Genomic DNA, 19095 nt, shown 5'->3' with positions numbered 1-19095 from the left:
GGCCTGTCGGAGCCGTCGGGGAGCGGGGATGCTGGGAAGCAGGTGGAGGGCGCAGCGTGGCGTCGGGGGACGGCTTTGGACTCCTAGGGGGCACCTGTCAGGGACAAACAGGCCGTGTCTGCTCCTGGGGGCCTCCGGGGAAGCGGGCTGCACCCCAGCGCGGAGGAGGAGGGTGCGAGGAGGCCTGGGCGCGGCACCGTCTGTCCTCCCCTCCCTCAGAGAAACCCCTCCTTCGGCTCTTCCCTCACGCTGCCCTGCCTTGGTGTGCCTGTGCTGGCTGTAAGGGCTGTCCCAGAGAGGTAAGGTGTGTTGGGGAAGGAGAGGTGGGCATGGCTCCGAGCCGTGCCTTCCCCCGAGGCCCCACAGGGAAAGGGAGGCTTCTGTGCTGTGAGTCACCTGGCCCTGGTGACAGAAGTAGGGTGAAGGGATGTCACCGCCAGCGTGCCTGCTCCTCCCTGCTCATGAGGGTCTCAGGGGAGGTAGTTCAGATACAGGGGCTTCCCATGAGAATAGATAAGGTGAGGTGGATCCCAGTGAAGACGACCTCCTTCTGAAATAAGGGCAGGTGGTTGCCACCCTTTCTTCCCCAAATGCAGGCAGGGGAGGACATTTCTCCCCTCACTCTGGTGCTGTGCCCAGCCCAGTGTCGTGCCCTGTGTCCTCTCGCTGGGAGCCATGATGCTGTGCAGCTGCAGAAGTGACTCCTGAGGACCGTGGAAACCCTGCAGCGAAGAAAATGCCCTGTCTTGATGTTTTCAGGGGACAGAGAGGTGTTTGGCTTTGAGAGCTGAGAAAGGAGGATAGGAGGGGGGAAGTTTAGGTGGAAGTGAGAACTAAGAGGAAGGGGAAAGAATGAAAATTTCACGGAGTGTTGGGGAGAGTGTACTTGAGGACAAGCGTGGTGCAGAGATAGAAGACTAATTGGGGAAGCAGGGAAAGAAGAAGGGAGGACAGGGCGGATCAGCATGGATTCTGTTCCCAAGCAGCCCTGTGTTACAGGCCTAACTCATCTGTTAATGGATCAGAAGGAGAAATGAATAAGTAAGTTGTGGAGCAGATTGCTGAAAGGTGTTATGGAGCCTGTCATGAGACATTTTGAAGGAAAGATTGGAAATGCACCTGTCAGGACTTAAGGAGCCTTGGGGCTCATCTTGATTACCTCTTCTTATCTTGTTGTTCTGTGATTCCATGAAATCCCATCCTGGTAAGAATGATTTTCACCATCTGTTTGATAGGGCATATGCAGAATCTCCATCCTTGGAGATTTTCAAAACTCGACAGGAAAAAGTGTTGAGTAACCTGATACAGTGTCAGAGTCAGCGCTGCCTTTGAGCAGGGGTTTGGACATGGTGATCTGCAGAGTTCCTTGCCTGAACTGTTCTGCGTTCCACAGTTTACCAAAATGTGTTAGATTTATTATGAGCGGTTATTAATGATTTTAGTAATAATACCGCCTCAGCATTCTGGAACTGAAGAACTTGACACACAGGATAAGTGAACTCATTTACAACTTCAGTCAACACATTTACCTCTTCAGTCAACACTTTAATCAGTGATTAAAAATGTAACAGTGACTGAAAGCAGCTGAACAATGCACTGAATTGACTGTGGAGGTCTTCATCTTTCTTCTGACCTGAAATGAAGGCTCTTAACATCTCCTTTGTAATTACTGGAAATACTAGGCTGTGTGTAAAACTGGGTATTTGCAGGATGTTTTGGCTTGATTGGGTCATTACTTTTTGTTCCAGTCCTATAATTTTGGGAGGGAGGGGCATTGTTTAATTGTTATAATGGCCCAGGATTGCTAAAATCTATTTTTTTCATGCAAGGAAATGGGGATGGGTTCTTTCAGTCTTCTATATTTTTATTACTTTTTTGGGGGTGGAGAGCTTTAGATTCACAGTGCAACAGGGTCCCTCCATGAGCTGAGTGCCTCAAAATCAAAGCAAAAAAGACAGTTTCTGTCACACAGAACTTACAGCTAACAGCTTATGGGATCCTTTACTTCTGCATAAAGTGGCCTGATTCTCCTCTGCCCTGAGCAGTTACAGCAGTGCAAAGGGATGGTAAAATGAGGATATCACTTAACTTTCAATAAACTGTATGAAGTATGTAAATTACATGAAAGGCAGAAGAGAATTAGGCCAAAATTATTTCTTCATCAGTTTTCTGAAACTTGATTTCTCCCTGGACAGCAACATAGTACTTTTGTCTTGATTTGTCTCCAAGCACTGGCTGAAAAGGCTGTAAGAAGTGTTCATTTTGAAGTGTTTGGCCACAAAACGGGAGATAAAACAGTCATGCTAAAACTAAGGGCAATACTTTCATGAAGGTAAATTTTTTTTCCTGTGTTTTCAGGATCCAAGATAATGGTGCTATTAATGACACCTCCTAAATGCTAGCTTAATATTTGATTTACTGGTTTATTAGCATTAGCTGCTATTCCAGAATTTGTCAAAACAGCAACAACAAAAATATACACATGCTGGTGTTTTGTTGCAGTGATTTTAAATGGTGTTCTTAAGTGTAAAACTTTCCAAGAGTAACTTCCAGACCGCTTGAATCATTTATTGGTTTTATTATTTTTGAACAATGTGCTAATAACTGAGGCCAAGACTTTCAAAAATTATTTCCCAGAGCTGTTCTACCTCAGCCCATATTCAGATATCTGAAAAACTGAACCTTCAAAAATTCAGTAAGATTTAGGAATGTAGGTGATGTTCCTGGTGGTTGGAAACCTTTTCCAGCATGCAGAAACCTGTGATTTGTATCCCGCTTATTTAGTCTTGGCTTGAGATTTGTCTTGATAAACATTGTGTCAAGTTTATAATTTTTTCCTTCTCTAGATTTACTTTTTAAACTGTGCATTTCATGTGTTGTTGTAACAACACAAAGATGAGCATTGTATAGAGAGAAGATAGTTTGTTGACATTAGTTTTGCTTGGAATCACTGAAGATAAACATTTAAAACCAGACATTTTTGAAAAGCAGTGTTTTCAGTTACTGAATTAATAGCTTAGTGTGGAAAACTCTCAAAGTTCTGCCACTGTTGTTGTAGGGAAGTTCTGCACAAAGGTCCTTCATAAGTTTGGGTTCTTGGTATCCATTTCATTGACTTGGCCTACCCTCCATTCTTTGATTTTTATGTTCTCTTTATTGGAAAACAGTACTTTGTATTACATATCTCCTTACATGCTAAGATCTCAAACTAGTTTCCCAAATGCATTGACTGCCAGTGTCTTTAAGGTTGGAATATTGTAGCAGCTTAGCACATTAGCAGGCTGAAATGTTGGGAGCTTTAGAGTTACTAAAGTATGGGAGTACTCCCCTGAAGTGTCTAGAACAGCACCCAAGGACTGACTCCCAAGAAAATTACTTTAAACTGCTAGGCAATACTAATTTCTAGCTTAGATACTTATCGGCAGAGATGAAATGATAGTTAATCTTAGGCCAGGGCTCTTGAAGGATGCTGATTTTGAGTTTTTTAGGACTGACATGAAGTCCGGGCAGAGTTTTGCAGAAAAGAATAAATGCCTTGGGGAAAAATACATGTGTCTTCTGTTAAAATTGTGGAGCAACTTAAAACTGTCTTAAATCTTTGAAATAACTTTCCCAGATTCGAACCCGGATGATTCAGGTACATTAGAAATTCCTGTAATAGGATGATAGATGAAGCACCTGCTCTGTTACAGGACTGATGTGATTATCAAAGTACTGGAGTTTATGCATGCCCCTCACATAAGCAGATGAAACTAATTAGTGTCATATAAATTAGCTGTACAGATGGAAGGACATTGCCAGTTAGCATCAAAGAGATTGGATTTACCAAAGTTAAGACTAGGGATGGATCATGGCTTTGTTAAAGGCACAGCCTTCCCTCTTTCATTATTGTCACGATCTAGTAAATTCTGGAGCTTGTCATTTTTCTGAGATATCTTTGTTTCCCATCTCAGGAGCTATGTTAGCAACATAATTCTTTGTTCCTGATTATTCGACCCAAACAAACCAGGGGAGTTCATGTCTTGAAGATAACACAAGTCATTATGCTCTTCCCCCCCCGCCCCGCCGCCATTTGCTGACAAGGATGATCTAGCAGAATGGAGAAAGTACAGGGTATCTCTGAGTGGGTGTATACTTCTCTGCCTGTTGTTGTAGCTGAACGCTCAGTTGTTCAGTCCGATTACGTCAGCTTTGGCGGTGGCCCTTTAAGAGTTGCTCAAGACAGTTGAGAGTGAATAAGACTCTGTAAATTATGTCACGGAAAGGGATGCTTTTAATGCAGTTAGACATCAGAGAAGTGAGCAGGCAGTGGTGTTTAGCCTCAGTATGGTTTGGATTACCGTAGTCAGCAGGCAGATATTCGGGATTTTTTACATTCCTGATTATGTCGGAAGGAATGTCTGTGAGTTAGAGCAAGAGACTGGCAGTCAGGATTTGGCCATAGCGTTTTATCACTTTGCTTTTTCATGCCTCAGTTCACCTATCTGTTATAAAAGGGCTAATTTCTACCTGTTTTGAGATTCTGAACAAACGGACTCAAGCAAAGTTAAAGGCTTCTTATTCTTGATTGATTTGTAATTTTTGCTACCATCTGTTTAGAGTTGTTTATGATCCTTTTAAATATTTTCACTCAAATCATTTGCTTTTCTCTTTTATTCAAGACTCGGTCTTTGCTCAGTGTATTCGAAGAAGATGCAGGAACGCTTACTGAATATACAAACCAGTTGCTTCAGGCAATGCAACGAGTCTATTCATTTGCTTTTCTCTTTTATTCAAGACTCGGTCTTTGCTCAGTGTATTCGAAGAAGATGCAGGAACGCTTACTGAATATACAAACCAGTTGCTTCAGGCAATGCAACGAGTCTATGGTGCTCAGGTAATTTTTCTTTTGTTTTTTTTTTTTTTTGTTCGATGTGGAGTAGAAGATAAATTGCTGTTAAGGTGCTGTTATTTACATGAAGGTTGCCAAGTACCTGCACCTCTCCTGGTTTAAGATGAGTCGTGGGTATTTTCCATCTCATATCCTAGCGCCTTCTCACCTTGATGTTCAGAAAAGTCATATGAAAAAAATTCTTACCTGCTTTGTCTATCTTCAGACAATTAATGAAAGAAAAATTGTGGTATGTCCTTACCTAATGGTACATTGGAAGGCCAGCCTTTACAAAATTGCTTGCCTAAATGTAGACATAATACACTGATAGGTGTTCACAGTGACTTTAGGCATCTGACTTAGATGCTGTGAGTGAGAGAATGTACACTTTGATCAGTATGAAAGTTGAGTACCTGAAATAGTCAATGTGAAAAATACAAGAGCAGAAGTGGAAAAAACCAAAACTTTCTAAAGTACTTACATGACCTAGATGATTAAATCCATTTGAAAGTAAAACTTGTGAAGTAACCATATCCAGTACTTTGGAAAATATTATTGTAAACCTGAAGTGATTTTCAGTGCAGCTAGGATTCCCATATGCATAAAACTAGCTATTTCAAAATACCATATCTAGGTCTTTAAAGACATACACAGTATTTCATGGAAAAGTAATTATGTAGGTTAGATACCGGAGTTCCTTAGAACAGCTTTTCTGTTCTTAAAGCAGTAAATCAGAGGACACAGAGGTGAGGAGAGTGGAGGTGTTTTGAATTTAAACGAAGACTGAGTGTCTGACTCTTACGTTATCAGGAATAAGTTACAGCAGTTTTAGAGCTGAAATGTATGTCTGTTTGGTGGGATTGCTCTTTTGGATGACTGACTTGAAAGAGCCACCTGCCCAGGGTGTACACCTGGAAGATCCATCTTTGGAAAGCTTCATAGTCTTCATGTTCTGGACCCTGTGCAAATGTGGAGCAACCAGAGGCTTACAGCACAGCTTACATACCTAGAAAATAATAGAGGGCATAGCCAGGGGCTGGAGAGGTGACAAGAAATCAGCACAAAAAGTCAGTGATGGGCTTTTTGGTAGAGTCAGTGAGCTTTGAGAGTAGCAAGAGTGTGGTCACATTGGATGGTAGAAGTCTGTGACCAAAGAGCAGGTGGAATTGAAACGGATGAAAGAAGAAAATCAGAGGATTTTGATTATGAAGCATCCAGTTTGTGAACTACATGTCCCATTTTCTTGTGGATGCTTTTTAGGATGGCAGTTTAGGGAGCGGTGACTCTGGCCTGTGATTCTTGAAATAAAGCTTTGTTTGCTCTTTTGTGCCTCTTCCTTTCCATCTTCCTTCCATCTTTAAGCCTTCTCCATTTCTGTTGCCCCACAGTTAAAACATTTCCTCTTTCTTCTCACTGTCTCAGCACATTTATCGATCTGTACTTTGCGGTAGTACTGAGTCTACTTCATTTTCCTAGCAGTTCTTGGTCACTCTCTTTCTGCACACTTCCTGCTCTAGTTTGATCTAAATCTTCAGTCATTTGTTGATATTGGATGTGTTCCTTGAAATACCTAATCAGAGCTTGATGCCATTTTGAGATGCAAGGCATGTAGCAGGTGTTTAAAGTCAAGCTTGTAAGGATATGGAGGCGGACATACTACACTGCCTTTGACTTAGGAAAATTGAGGTTTAGTGGCTGGTGTTAGGAACTTTACACAGGACACTGGCTCAACGTGTAGTGTTCTTAGTGGTGCTGCTTCTGCTGGTTTATTTCCTTGGGAATCACTGTGTGTTGTGACTTCAGTTTGGTTTTCTGTTCTCAGAATCCAGTAGTGGCAAAAAAATGACATAGCAGTAACAAGAAAACGTGAGTAGATCATATTAATTATGTAAGTGGAGAGGAAAACCGGAACTTTTTTTTTCTTGCATATGCTTTAGAAAGCATTGATATTTTTGCATGAGTCCTAAAAGAATACACTAAAATTGGGGCAAAATTCTGTTGGTTTTTTTTTTTAAAAAAAACCAAAGATTAATGGAATATTTAATTCGGCTATATATGGCAATTAATTCCCAAGAGAGTGGTGGTGTTGTATAGGCTAACATTGATTTCTGACTAATTTTACTGAGCTTGGCAAATATATCCAATATATCCTTTCCAAGAGCCGTTTCTGAATATTTCAAAAGAAGACACACTTTCTGACTGAATTCTCCCTCAATTTTTGAGAGGTATGTACTTTGTAACAAAATTTTATGATTGCAGTTGCTGTAGAAATAGAATTGTACCTCTGAATTGCCCACTAAACATAAATGGACAGTAAAGAAAAATCTATGTGTAACTTTTTTTTTTTCTGCCTTATCACAACTTGAGAGAAAATAAACTTTTGCTAATGTGGTGTTACACATTGTCTGGGCCTCAATAGTGGCATATTAGGAAGCTCTACCAACTCTTCATTTTGAGAGGGAAGGAGATTTAGTGGAGAGAGTGTAAAAGTTGAGAATAATCAGAAGCCATGTTCTGAATTTGCCTTTTCACTTTCCTGACTTAAATTTTGTCTTTCTAAAGTCATTGTCATCCCCTGCTCTGATTTCCTTATTTGTAAAATAGGAATTACAGTTACTGACCTACTTTGAAGCAATGACCATAAAAATGGCTGCAATCAGAGTCACAGTGGTCAGACAAAACAGTTGTACCGGTCCACGGTATTGAAAAATCAGGGTTTATGCTCCCTCAAAGCAGTTATGACAGTTTAAAAACTTTAATCTTGTTTTCTTCCTAACAGCATTTCTTCCTAACTAGATTTTGAACTTCAAGATTTCCCAGATGTCTCAGTCATATTTTCAAGATATTCTGGAGTAGTTTACTAAAAGTTTGGTGTTTCTTGTGATGAAAACTCAAGTTTGTGTGCAATTCAAACCACTGTAGCTTGTGATCAAATAACAATAGTTGATAGTTCTGAATGGATGCAGTGCAGCATCTCAGGGGAGTAGCAATTAGTACCAGCTGCATGCTGTTAATTATCCCTGTGGATATATGCATATATTTGTCTCAAAACACTGCTCTGTGTGCAGAACAGCGTTAAGTTTGAAAATACACAGCTCAAGCTACTCTAACATTTGGATTAGCACGTTTTGAAAGGAATGTGAGAGAGACATATTTGCCCAGAGCTTTTTAAAACGCTTAGGAAAATAGAAATCTTTTTGAATGTTCCTTTTTTTTCTTTTTTTCTTTTTTCTTTTTTTTTGTGTGGGTTTTTTTTTTCTTTCTTTTTTTTTAATCTACGGATTTCTGCTGGGTGCTGGGGCCCTAACTTTTCAGATTTACACGTATTCAAGCAGGACATAATTTTTCATGCCATTAAGTTTTCTAATGATACCAGGGCAATTGTTGGGGCGGGTGTATTTGTTGGGATAGGCTTCAGTAAGCAGTGTAGATGGGCCTTTGAAATGACTGGAAGCTGCTTTTGTCCCGGGAGTGAAAGGAAGGATATCCAGCAAGGTGGAGGTGTTACAGCCTGTAGCAGTGGATATTCGTTCCAGGCACCTGGAGCCACTTGATGTGAAGGGCTGGTAACAGTAGGCTGTAGCTGGGTGATGTATTGCTAGCAGATCCCCTTTGGGTGCAACGCCATCAATTCATGACAAGCTTTTGGTTGCTGTGTAGGATCGTGACAGTGCTCTCACCTCTTTGGGCACTCACACCAGATGTGGAATTCTTTAGTGAAAAAGAGGCTGCAGTGCTTAAAGGCGGATGCAGTGTATGATGCCGTGATTAAGAAGTCACAGGAACCAAATGTATCAGCCACGTTCGAGGAGTGAGGTTTGGTTGATCTGGCAAGCCCATGTGTGTAAATATAGTGAAGCATTTTTATGTCTCTTCACCAAATAAACCACATCCGTGTGAGTATCTGTACTTCCTGCTGTAGTTCTCCCATCTGTGCTATGGTACCCTGAAGTAGTTAGCACGTTAGTGGTCTTATAGAGAAAATCTTCCTTACAGACTTGTTCTTCAGTTCTTCCTCCTTGCAAGCAAGCCCTGATGATGCATCTGGCATTACTGCTGTCTGATTTCTGTGAATGTTGTGTTCATCATTCTGATCATTTTATTATCTGAGCAATATGTAATGCAGCAAGCAGGCTCTGTTAGAAAACTTCATTTACTTAAGTTGCACGCTGAGGTTCTTGGAATGGTATATGAGCAAAGTGTGCCCAGTTTACATTCCTGACTTCCCACTACCATAGTGAATTATTTTCAGAGCTTTACCATCATCTCCAATTTTTTATCATACTATAGAAATGGCTCAGATGGCATCTCCACTTGAAACAAAAGGCCATTTAGAAACTCGGGGTTGTTGTGAGTCTACTGACTATTAGAAGGGATAAACAGTTAAGTAGGTTAGAGGAAAATAAGATGCAGTATTTTGTCCTTGGAAAGAGGTTTCATCTTGTTATTCCTGATGAATCTGTCTAGATACTAAGAGCAGTGATGACAGAAGAAGAATAAAGAGAAAGCCCTGTTGCCTTTGTCAATATATCCAGAGAGAGAACAGCATGGGAATTGTGAAGTGTAATTCTGTTCTGCATCCCTTGAGCAGTTGTCTTGTGATTGCAGAGCAAATCACACGGGCAAAGCAGCAGCAGCCCACTACCTTTTCATGTCCAAACTCTTAAGGAAACTCTTGACAAGCATGGAATAGTCTTGGGTTATACGTAGCACATTACATGGGTATCAGGACAGCTTGTATCTGTCCAAGGCTATTTTAGGTAGTGTTTTATACCAAATTCATGACATCTCACATCTGCATTTTTCAACAGTGCTGCTTATTTCATATTCCTGTGTATTGACTTCACTAGGCTATAACTCAGTAGATAGGTGTCAAGCTCTCTCTGAGGCATGCGTAGATTTCCATATTTATTATGTTGCATAGCTAACCCCAAGTGTTCAGAATTCTTAAATTAGTTCTTGCTAAACTAACAAGTAAGCACTGATACAGTTTTTAATTGCTTTCTTTTCGTGACTGAGGGAACAATTGTGTTGCCTTTTCAAGTGATAAGACTGTTTCCCCCAAAAACCTTTTGAAACAAAGTTTAAATTAGTGTTTAGTAAACTTCCAGTTCCACAAAGAAGCTTCAATAGATTATTAGATAGGACAAACTCCTGTATTAATTTACAGTTGCCAGCCCTGTGTTCTTCAAAGTACCATATATTCAACTGTTCCATATTCATTGTAACTTTGCATCATATACCTCTGTGCTTCCTGAGACATAATTCACCATAGGTTGCTAACAGAGGTAAACAGAGCACTAATATATTGGTTCTCATGTGATTACATAGCCGTGGGAGTTGTTTTTAGTACTGCCTGTGAAGCTGGAGTTGTCATCATGCCTGGAAGCAAGTTAACATTGTGCTAAGCAGGTTTTGGAGATTTGAGTACTACAAGGTGGAATAAACATGGATGCCCTGCTGATAGTAATTGTGCAAGAAACTGAAGAGATTCTTTACCTGCTGAAATAGCCATCCTACTATAGCTGCTTTTGCTGTTTTACGGCAGAGTTTTGACTAGTGTCTTCTATTCCTTGAAGCTACTAGATGATCTTTTGTTGAACTGGTCACATTTGTGAGAACTGAATGCCACCCTGGGAATCAGCAACAGGGCAAGCCATATGTTAGGCTGATCTTGTAAAGTGTTGGGCAGCCTGAGCACCCTGGTGAGGCTTAGCTTCTCTCACCCTTGGGTTCATGTTTCCAAGCTATGTAATATGCAAACCTAAGCCTGTAGGACTGTAATGTTTACTAGATTGCTGGAGAACTCCAGGGGAAGTGGGAAGATTACATGCACATGTGCACAGAGCTACATAAAACCCTTTTAATCAAGACCCAGTTCTTTCTGTGCTGTGCCTGGTTTTGGAGGTAACCTTAGTTTTGAAAAGATGAGAAGGCTGCAACTGCCTTACGGATCTCCTTCAACCATCTACCTGGGGTTTTTTCTCATTTATGAGGCATTAAGCTTTCCCAGATGTAAGCCAAATTTTATTCTGTGTCATTCTGCATGTACAGGCTGCATGAATAAATACTTTTACCAGTATCTTGCTTGTTTACATGTCAAAGCCTTCTGCAGTTCTGTGTGCTGGTTACTTGCAGTTTTAAAAATGCCAGCTTTAGCTGGAGTAGGAAAGTAGCTTTGCAGAAAGCCTCATTATATCAAGATTGGAATTGGACATGCTAGAATAGCTCTCTGTCTTTAGAAGTTAATTTATAGCTCAACTTAATCCTTTACATGCTCTCAAATCTGGAGTCTGTTAGAAGACTGTCTGCAGAAATATCTTCTGACTTCAGTGTATTAGCCCTCAGAGTTTATTTTGGAAAAGTACAAAAAGAGACCCTAAAAATGGGATGGACTGCGTAACTGATAAATGGTTAATGGCGTGGAGACTTTATTACAAGTTGGTTACAAAAAAACCATACTCTCTTCTGATGATATGAACAGCTTGGTGAATAAAGGTGATAATGAAGAAGGTGGAATCAACCCAGAAAAATCACATGCCTTTCCTTTGGCACTGGATTAGAAAGTAACAGTTGGACATTTTCTTGCTGGCTTATTGGAAGGTGAGGTACTGAAATAACTTGAGAATTAAACAATGTTTTCTAATCTGTTGGTTTTTCATTTCTGGTAGATTAGTGTTAGATTCAAGACACTGCTTCCATTACCTTATCTATGTGAACTGGTATTAGTAGACTTTATAAAACTAGGGCTAGCATGCCCTCACATGCCAGCCAAGGTTAAAAAGGAAAAAAAAAAAGTCAGCACATCTGTAATCATAACTGATTCCTTGATACCTATTTGCCTACAGTCCTTTCTTGTTTCCTTCTAGGATACTTTTTTGCATTAACGCTTCAAAGATGTTTCCCTGCTACATAAAATCATCTCGTGAAAACGAATATAATTGGGAGGGCCAGTACTGGTTAATTTTGCCTTCATTTAGGATACTAGGATTTCTGTTCAGGATTTTATTTGGTTTCTGCCTGTTACATAATCTCATCAATAGCTCTTCCACTACAGAAGTGCTTGATGAATTCTAAGTGTCAAAGTAAAGTGGAAGAGATGCAATTGTATAGCAGCTTTTCTTTTGCTGTGGTATACTGAATTTTAGTCACTTCAGAATGAAAGAAGTGAATGTTGCTGTATCCCATGGGAAAATGTCTTGGAAATAGATTAAAACCTGTTAAAATAATTTGCCTGGATTTAGTGGATCTGTCAATTGAAACAATGCAAATAACTTTTAAGTCTTGAGACTGATTAGTACCAGGGGAGGGGGTGGAGAAGGCTGGTTAGGAAGAAATGGGAGGAGGATTAAAGCAAACTTTCCCAGATTAGTGTGCTTAGCAATGCAGTATTACCACTAGGTCAGCAGAGCACTTTGCCTGCTTCCTGTTCCTTATGCAATGTGGTATTCAATGTGATTTGTTTACAACTGTTTGCGGCAGTGTGTGTGTTTGGTTGTTTTTTGCGAGTTTGGTTTGGCGGGGGTGGGGGATGTTGTTTGGTGGTGTTTTGTTGTTCGTTTTTTTTTTTAACGAGTGATATAATGAATGATTTTGTATCTCTGATGGGAACAAAATCTGGCAGAGGTTAGGAAGGGAGGATGAACAGCTCAGGATTAACTCTTCTGCATGGGCACATTGAGTAACAAGTTTGTTTGTGGTGTTCTGACACGAAGAACTAAACCTATAAATGAACAATGTGACTACTGGCATCAGTGGGCTATCAGTGATGTGCAGAACTGTTGTCCCAAAATCAGCTCAAAATCCCAAAGTAAATTTTATGTCAGACCCTTTTATCAAGATGTTTTGTACCTGATGTAGCATGCCATGAATATCTGCTTGACGTCTATATGTGATTAATGTCACCGGATCATAAACTTGATATGGCATTTTTAATGTACACCCCTTTGAGATTCTCAGTATTCTGTCATTATCCTATCACATACTGGAGACTGCTCCTGCGGAGTGGAGGATCTTTCCAGCATCACTGAAAGATGCTTCTTTCACATACCTGTTTGTATGGCCTGTCCTCAAACTCTCCCACACAGATGAGTAGCGATGCTCTTTGTTACTCCTTGGATATTGAGTGAGGAAATTGAGGATCTGGTGGTCTTTAAAAACCAAACTGGTAGAATTTTTGAGGATGGCTAACACAAAGCAATACAATACCTTTGGTGTCAGCCCACCCTTCTGAGGCTTCTTCTAGCGTTAGCAAGTTTAAGCCAGAAACATTCATTTTCCAAATTCAGTACAGGCCACGCAGTTGCAGACTTTGCAGGAATAAGTAAACTGAAACAAAAAGGGGGAAAATAGAGGCATGTTTCTACACTCAGTTTATTTCAAAAGATTTCTCTCACCCTAACCCAACTGTACAACTGACAGTTGGCATCACAGTTGCCGTGTGAGGACTTAGTCTTCTTGCAGTTCTTTATCAGCTCTATCTTTGAGGTTGTGTTTATGAAAAAAATCCTAGGTCTGAGAACCTGTGCTTCATTTTGTAATCTTAAATTCATCTTCGGACTCCACCCATGTGCATACAAACAAACCAACCCTTTTAATGTCATCGGTCCACATAGAAGGAGTCTTACCCATACTGTCATCAAGTCATTGCCTGCTAGTGTTTGTGTAAAGCTTTTTCATATTAAAACCCTCACAGTCTTTATAACTAACCTGCAAATCTTACATGAGTCCTTGGTGTTACTATTGTATGAAAGTGTAGTGCTTGTTACTAAGTGGTCTGAGAGAAGAAGCAAGACTAATCCATCACTGAGGTGAGAATACTCATGGGGTGTGCGTGATCTGAGTTTGGACCCAGATTAATTCAGTTCTGAGCCCTTGTTTGTACTTTGGAAGGCCTGTGCTCTCCCATTTCCAGTTACCTGTGAGTGTTATCACCATAGTGTTTTAAGTTGGTCAGAATTAGCTCACCCGTCTGTTTTTTTTTGTGCAGTCACCTAGGCTGTGGCTGTGGCTATGTCTTTTTGTTCTTTCTGAGCACTTGGGCATACTTAAGACTCTGGCTAAGTGTTTGGGCTTTGCTGTGCTTTGTAAACCTTCTCCCTGGCATGCCAAAGGTGGTGCAGAAGTACCAGGCCATAATGCAGTATGTCAGAGGTGGCATCAGGCCAAAGTAAAGGGCGTTTCAGAATCTCTGGCCCAGATAGTTAACTGTGCCATGCTCTGTGTGCTCAGGACGACAAGAGAGCACACAAACTCTGTCCCAGTTTTGATGGGTTTTTGTACCAGCCCCAGCATAAAGGGTGCTACTAAAGCAGCTCTGAGCTTGCTCTGAGTTTTACAAAATCTGTATGGCCTCATGTATTTGGAGAAAGGAAAGGATGATGTTAAGGTTTAAAATTAAATTAAGTGAAAAATGCTTAGCTACTGAGGAAGAGAAGGACCTCACAGGGGTTAAGACAGATCCCAGTTCCCCCCTCCCTCTTTTTCTTTTTTTAACGGTGACTTAAAACTGGAATAAATCAGGAACAGAGGAGTTGGTATGATAGTTAGGAATACATTCAGCAGCAATTGATGTATCCAAATGCTTGACTGTCTTTTTCCAGCTGTCAAGCAAAATCATGCAATCTCCCTACAAGTCTTGCTTTGTGTAAGCGTGTCTTAAGGATGTCTGTACTTTCATTGGCCAGTTTAGCCATGAGAATACAGAACTATGTGCTGCTTTGTACCCCTGTGACAACTTAAAGCACTGTAATTACATCGGTACATTCTCTAGCATGAATGCATTATATAAAGGCACATGGACTCATTCTCTTTATTGCTGTAGATTTTGGGGAAAGATAATTGACCAATATAAACCATTCTTATCCTGGTATGACAACTTACATGTTTGAAGTTGTTCTAGTTTTGTTATTTTACGGGATGAGGGGAAACCCAAACCCAAAACTAAATCCCAAATCCCACCTTAATTCCAAGTAGTTAAACTGTGTGTGGATTAGGTCTGAAGCATAACAGGTATGCCTCAGACCGAATACACTGTGTCCCTATGCAGGTCTTTTGGGACTAGCGCTTTACATACTACTGAGTATTTTTGTAAGTAATTGCAGATTCAGTCAAGAAGCTGGTAACAAAGTAGTAGTAACAGCAGAGGTGAAGACCTTTAGTTATTTCTATTAACATGCCATTTTTCTTTGTAGAATGAAATGTGTCTTGCCACACAACAGCTTTCGAAGCAGCTCCTTGCCTACGAAAAGCAGGTATGTTCAACATATGACTTTGGTTTCTTTTCAGCCTCTGCACTTGCTAAGTAGTTGTATAAATAGCGTGGCTTTCAGAAGTGCTTAGGGTATTTGCTTTTCTTGGTTTTGAGTGAAGGCTGTAGTAAAATTCCCCAGGATGTTCAGGGGCGTGAGGTCACTTCTGAGAATGTTAAAAAAAAAAAAAGTCTAAAATGTGAGTTAATAAATTTATGCAAACCGGTTTGTTATTAGTCTGTTCCTGTTGCATGACTGTGACTTCAGAATGAGTACAACAAGCATTAATGATGTGATGTCCAAAATCCATTCATTTAAAACAAGAGGAGCAGGATAAAAGAATATGTATTGATCAGTTACTGTTTTTCCATTTAGTTTTATAATTTATTGCGTTTTGTGGAAGTATTCATTACCTTTGTAGTAAAACAGATGTTGTATTTTATATGTGCCTTTGTTGATTACAGACCAAAGGTGTCTTTCTCCTTTCAGCATTTTGCCTTAGGTAAAGGAGATGAAGAAGTGATATCCACCCTTCATTACTTTTCAAAAGTTGTGGATGAGGTACTTTGAATTGCTAATAATCCATTTTTACAATATACAGTATTGGTGTGTTTTCTTTTGGTCTTTGTCCTTTTGATTCTGAACCTTTCCACTGAAGGATAGATTGTGCCAGGGTTTTATAGAATCATTTAACTGGGGAGCGAGGGGGAGAGGTATAGTATCCCCTTTTGTAGTGGTTAGAGCTCTTTCTGTGGCTTCATCCCATATGCTGTCCTCAGAGCAAAGCTGAGCTTCCTAAATAGGGGAATTAGAAAAGAGCCTGAAACACAATGTTTTGTCTAGGCTGAGGCAATTTTCAATTTAATTCCATTTAAAAACGTCGTTTAAGTTTTTAAGTTTTAAACACTGTAATTTGAGCCAAAACTTGCCAGGGATGGATGCAGAACAGCTGTGAATTGGTAAAGTTGCAGTTTAGTAGCTGTGAGATTACACAGAATCCAGAGGGGGAGGCTGCAGAAATGCCTGTTGAAGGCAGGTGTTTGCACTGAACACTTAAACTCTTTGTAGGTTGTTGATCAACGAGTACTGAGAGTCTCTCCAAATGCTTTTCACAGACCTGCCCATATGACATTTCAATATAATCTTAGTATCTAGGTCCTTATTGCTTAGGTATCATTTGCAAATCACTCTTTCTGTTGTAAGCAGGGCTGCACCAGTGTTGTTCCTCTTGTTAGTCTACTTTGAACTTTCGTTAAGAAAGCAAAAGGCTGTATTGAGGTCTACTTTTTGGGAGAGGAGATGAGATAGGAGGGGTTGTAGGGCAAAAAATCAAGTTAAAATTTTTAGAGTCCATGAATAAGTTTAACAGTGTAGGGGCAGGAATCTCAAAGGTTAACCTTTCCCTTAGGCTTCTCCCCCTGCGTGTCTGCACTTGGGGTACTTGAAAAGGGGGTTTATTGTCACAAGTCTTGTACTTGTTTATGTGACCTTCCCATGTACAAGAGAACCATCCCATTTGGGAGCAGAAGGCTGAGAGCCACTCTGTACAGTTCTGTCGGTCACATTTTCCCTCACAAGAGCTTGGTCCCTTCCGCAGCCTCCTTTTCTGTGTGTTAGCTATCCCCTGTACCTGTTTCCCAGTTGTCTGTTCTACAGGCATTGGTTTAGTTTTGTATTGTCTAGTGGGAAATACTGACTTCTTCCTCACCTGCATAACCCTGCCGAGAGTCCTTCTGGATACTGTGAGCAAGTGAGCAGAATATCATGTCACACTCCTAGTTTGTAGTATCAGGAACCTATCTAATATTCTCAGCACTGCTGACATGAAAGCCTTGCCTTCATTCTGAACAGTGTCTCAGGAATGCTTTAAAATATGTCTCAATGTGCTGAATTTTAGAGAAACTCTTAAACAGGAACAAGAAACTGCTCTGAAGGTAAAATATTTGAATTGGACCTTTCATTGTGCTTATCCCCTCTTGTGATTGTGTCCTGGGTAACCCTCATGAATGGAAAGCGATTCTTTCTGTGGCGGTGGGACTGTAACCCTGTGGTGTAGAGACTAGCAAAAACGGGTTAATGAAGGCTAATTACAGATTAAATCCTGCTGGGTTAAGCATTAGCGTTAATAGTCAAGTGAACTGCGCTAATACGGTATGTGGGAAGTGAAAAGCTCTTGAATCCTTGAAAAACACTAGACAGGAATTAGGCGTTTAGGGGGAAATACCCGTCTGTCTCGGATACCTTGAGAAATGTATTTTAAGCAGAGAGGTACACTGAAGTACATAATATCCTTTTTTTGGCTGCTGGGCACAAATGGCTGGTGCACTTCTTCAGCAGCTGGAGAGTGCTGTTATTTTTATTTATTTACACTGTGTCTTAGGGCATTGCTTTATTCTCTGTTTCAGCTCAATATTCTTCATTCTGAACTGGCAAAACAGCTTGCAGATACAATGGTTCTACCAATAATACAATTTCGAGAAAAGGATCTCACAGGTAAACTTTGTTTCAAGTTTTAATTTTCTTCGTGTGTTCCTTCTTGCTTATTTCATAATAAACTGAAGATATAATGTCATGTAATAAGTTGTTCATTGATTCACAGAAAAGGGTTTTGTGCATTTTTCTTTCTTCTGCTACAGAATTTTGCTGACAGGTGCATGCTTTTACTCAGACTTAAATAGTGCGAGTTCACCACATAACTTTTCATGCACTGTAGTTTGAAAATACACAGCTTTGGTCTTTGTTGGGTCACTCTGCTTTTATGCTAGTGTGATTTTAATGAATTCATTGACGTCATAATAGCTTGAAGGAAGATGTAGCAGTGGATCTGGCTTGCAAACAGCATTTACCCCACTTCAGATGTTTGAGTTTGTTTGAAAAGCTCAAGCAAGAATGTTTGTTTTAGCTTCAGAATGTTTCAGAATGTATGCTCTCCCTTTTAACAAATCAGTCGGCTTTAAATCCTTGCTGTACAAGGATAATTTCAAGTAACGTGATTGCACAACTTGGAAATTCGTTACTTCAACAGCAGAGCAGTAATGCAAACATTTGGTGTAATTTCAAAAGAAAGAAGTTCATATTCAAGGTCAAGGACACTTTAACCTACACATGCAATAGAAACATGAGTTTTTATTGCAGTGTTTTCATTTTTTGTAAAAAATAAATGCCCACTTCTCAACTCACTAAGCTCAGTCCTGTTTATGTACTTTTTAAAGACATCATTTTGATGGGAGACAACCAGTCACTATTTTGCTGCGGTTTTAAGGTTCTTCATAGCACCTCGTTTGAAATTGTGAAGACATCAGTTGATGTCTTGTTTATACTGTCAAATATAAAGCAGCATTTGGATGGTAAGATCTTGGTTCTATAAACACTTTCCCACCACTTTGATGTGGCTTAACTGACAGAGTGATTCTGCTGCCATCTTTACGGATTCTGCCTCCATCTTTATGGATTCTGTCCCCTGGATCATAAAAGGCGCTATAAAAAGAAAGTGCAAATGAGGCCTGCAACCAAAGCCTCAGCTGCTTGATGACAAAACCCAAAGATTTCTTCAGCTTTTCTGGATGTCAAAATCTTTTTTGTTCTATCCATCCATCACAACCTCTATTTTTCTCTGACACAATCTATAGAACAGCATTTCTAGTAAAGGCCTGTCTATATTGAAATTTCATCATGAAAGATTAACTCTGTTCCTGTTTTTACTTTTGATCTTATTACGTGTAGGTACTGAATGCTGTAGAAACCTCTAGGTACAAGTTAGTCACACCCGGGAAAAATTTCTGTCTCTCTGGGGAGCATGAAGGTGACAAGAAGCTGATGAAAGTGTAGGCTGTTGCAAATAATCAGAGACCATGATGACATTGTACAATTTCCCCTTACTCTTTTCACAGTTGCATAATGTCTGTTCTTGTTAATGTGCTTTTTCTGCAGCTTTTTGAGAAGGGTTTTGCAGCATGCATTGGTACAAAAACTGAG

General features: G+C 40.1%; 1 protein-coding gene across 1 annotated transcript in view; it reads left to right on the top strand.

The window, feature by feature from the left end:
- The first annotated feature begins 4097 nt into the window (after positions 1-4097).
- Positions 4098-19095, top strand: part of APPL2 (adaptor protein, phosphotyrosine interaction, PH domain and leucine zipper containing 2) — a 33108-nt gene continuing 18110 nt past the window's right edge. The window contains exons 1-5 of the mRNA XM_010136975.1: positions 4098-4184; positions 4778-4876; positions 15064-15123; positions 15610-15681; positions 17526-17613. Coding sequence (XP_010135277.1) covers positions 4098-4184; positions 4778-4876; positions 15064-15123; positions 15610-15681; positions 17526-17613 — 406 coding nt within the window. The remainder of the gene's footprint in view (positions 4185-4777; positions 4877-15063; positions 15124-15609; positions 15682-17525; positions 17614-19095) is intronic.

Source organism: Buceros rhinoceros, unplaced genomic scaffold, assembly GCF_000710305.1.
Source record: "Buceros rhinoceros silvestris isolate BGI_N320 unplaced genomic scaffold, ASM71030v1 scaffold10570, whole genome shotgun sequence".
Classification (NCBI taxonomy): Eukaryota; Metazoa; Chordata; class Aves; order Bucerotiformes; family Bucerotidae; genus Buceros; species Buceros rhinoceros.
Note: the sequence above shows the minus strand (reverse complement) of the source record. Positions and strands in the feature narration are given on the sequence as shown.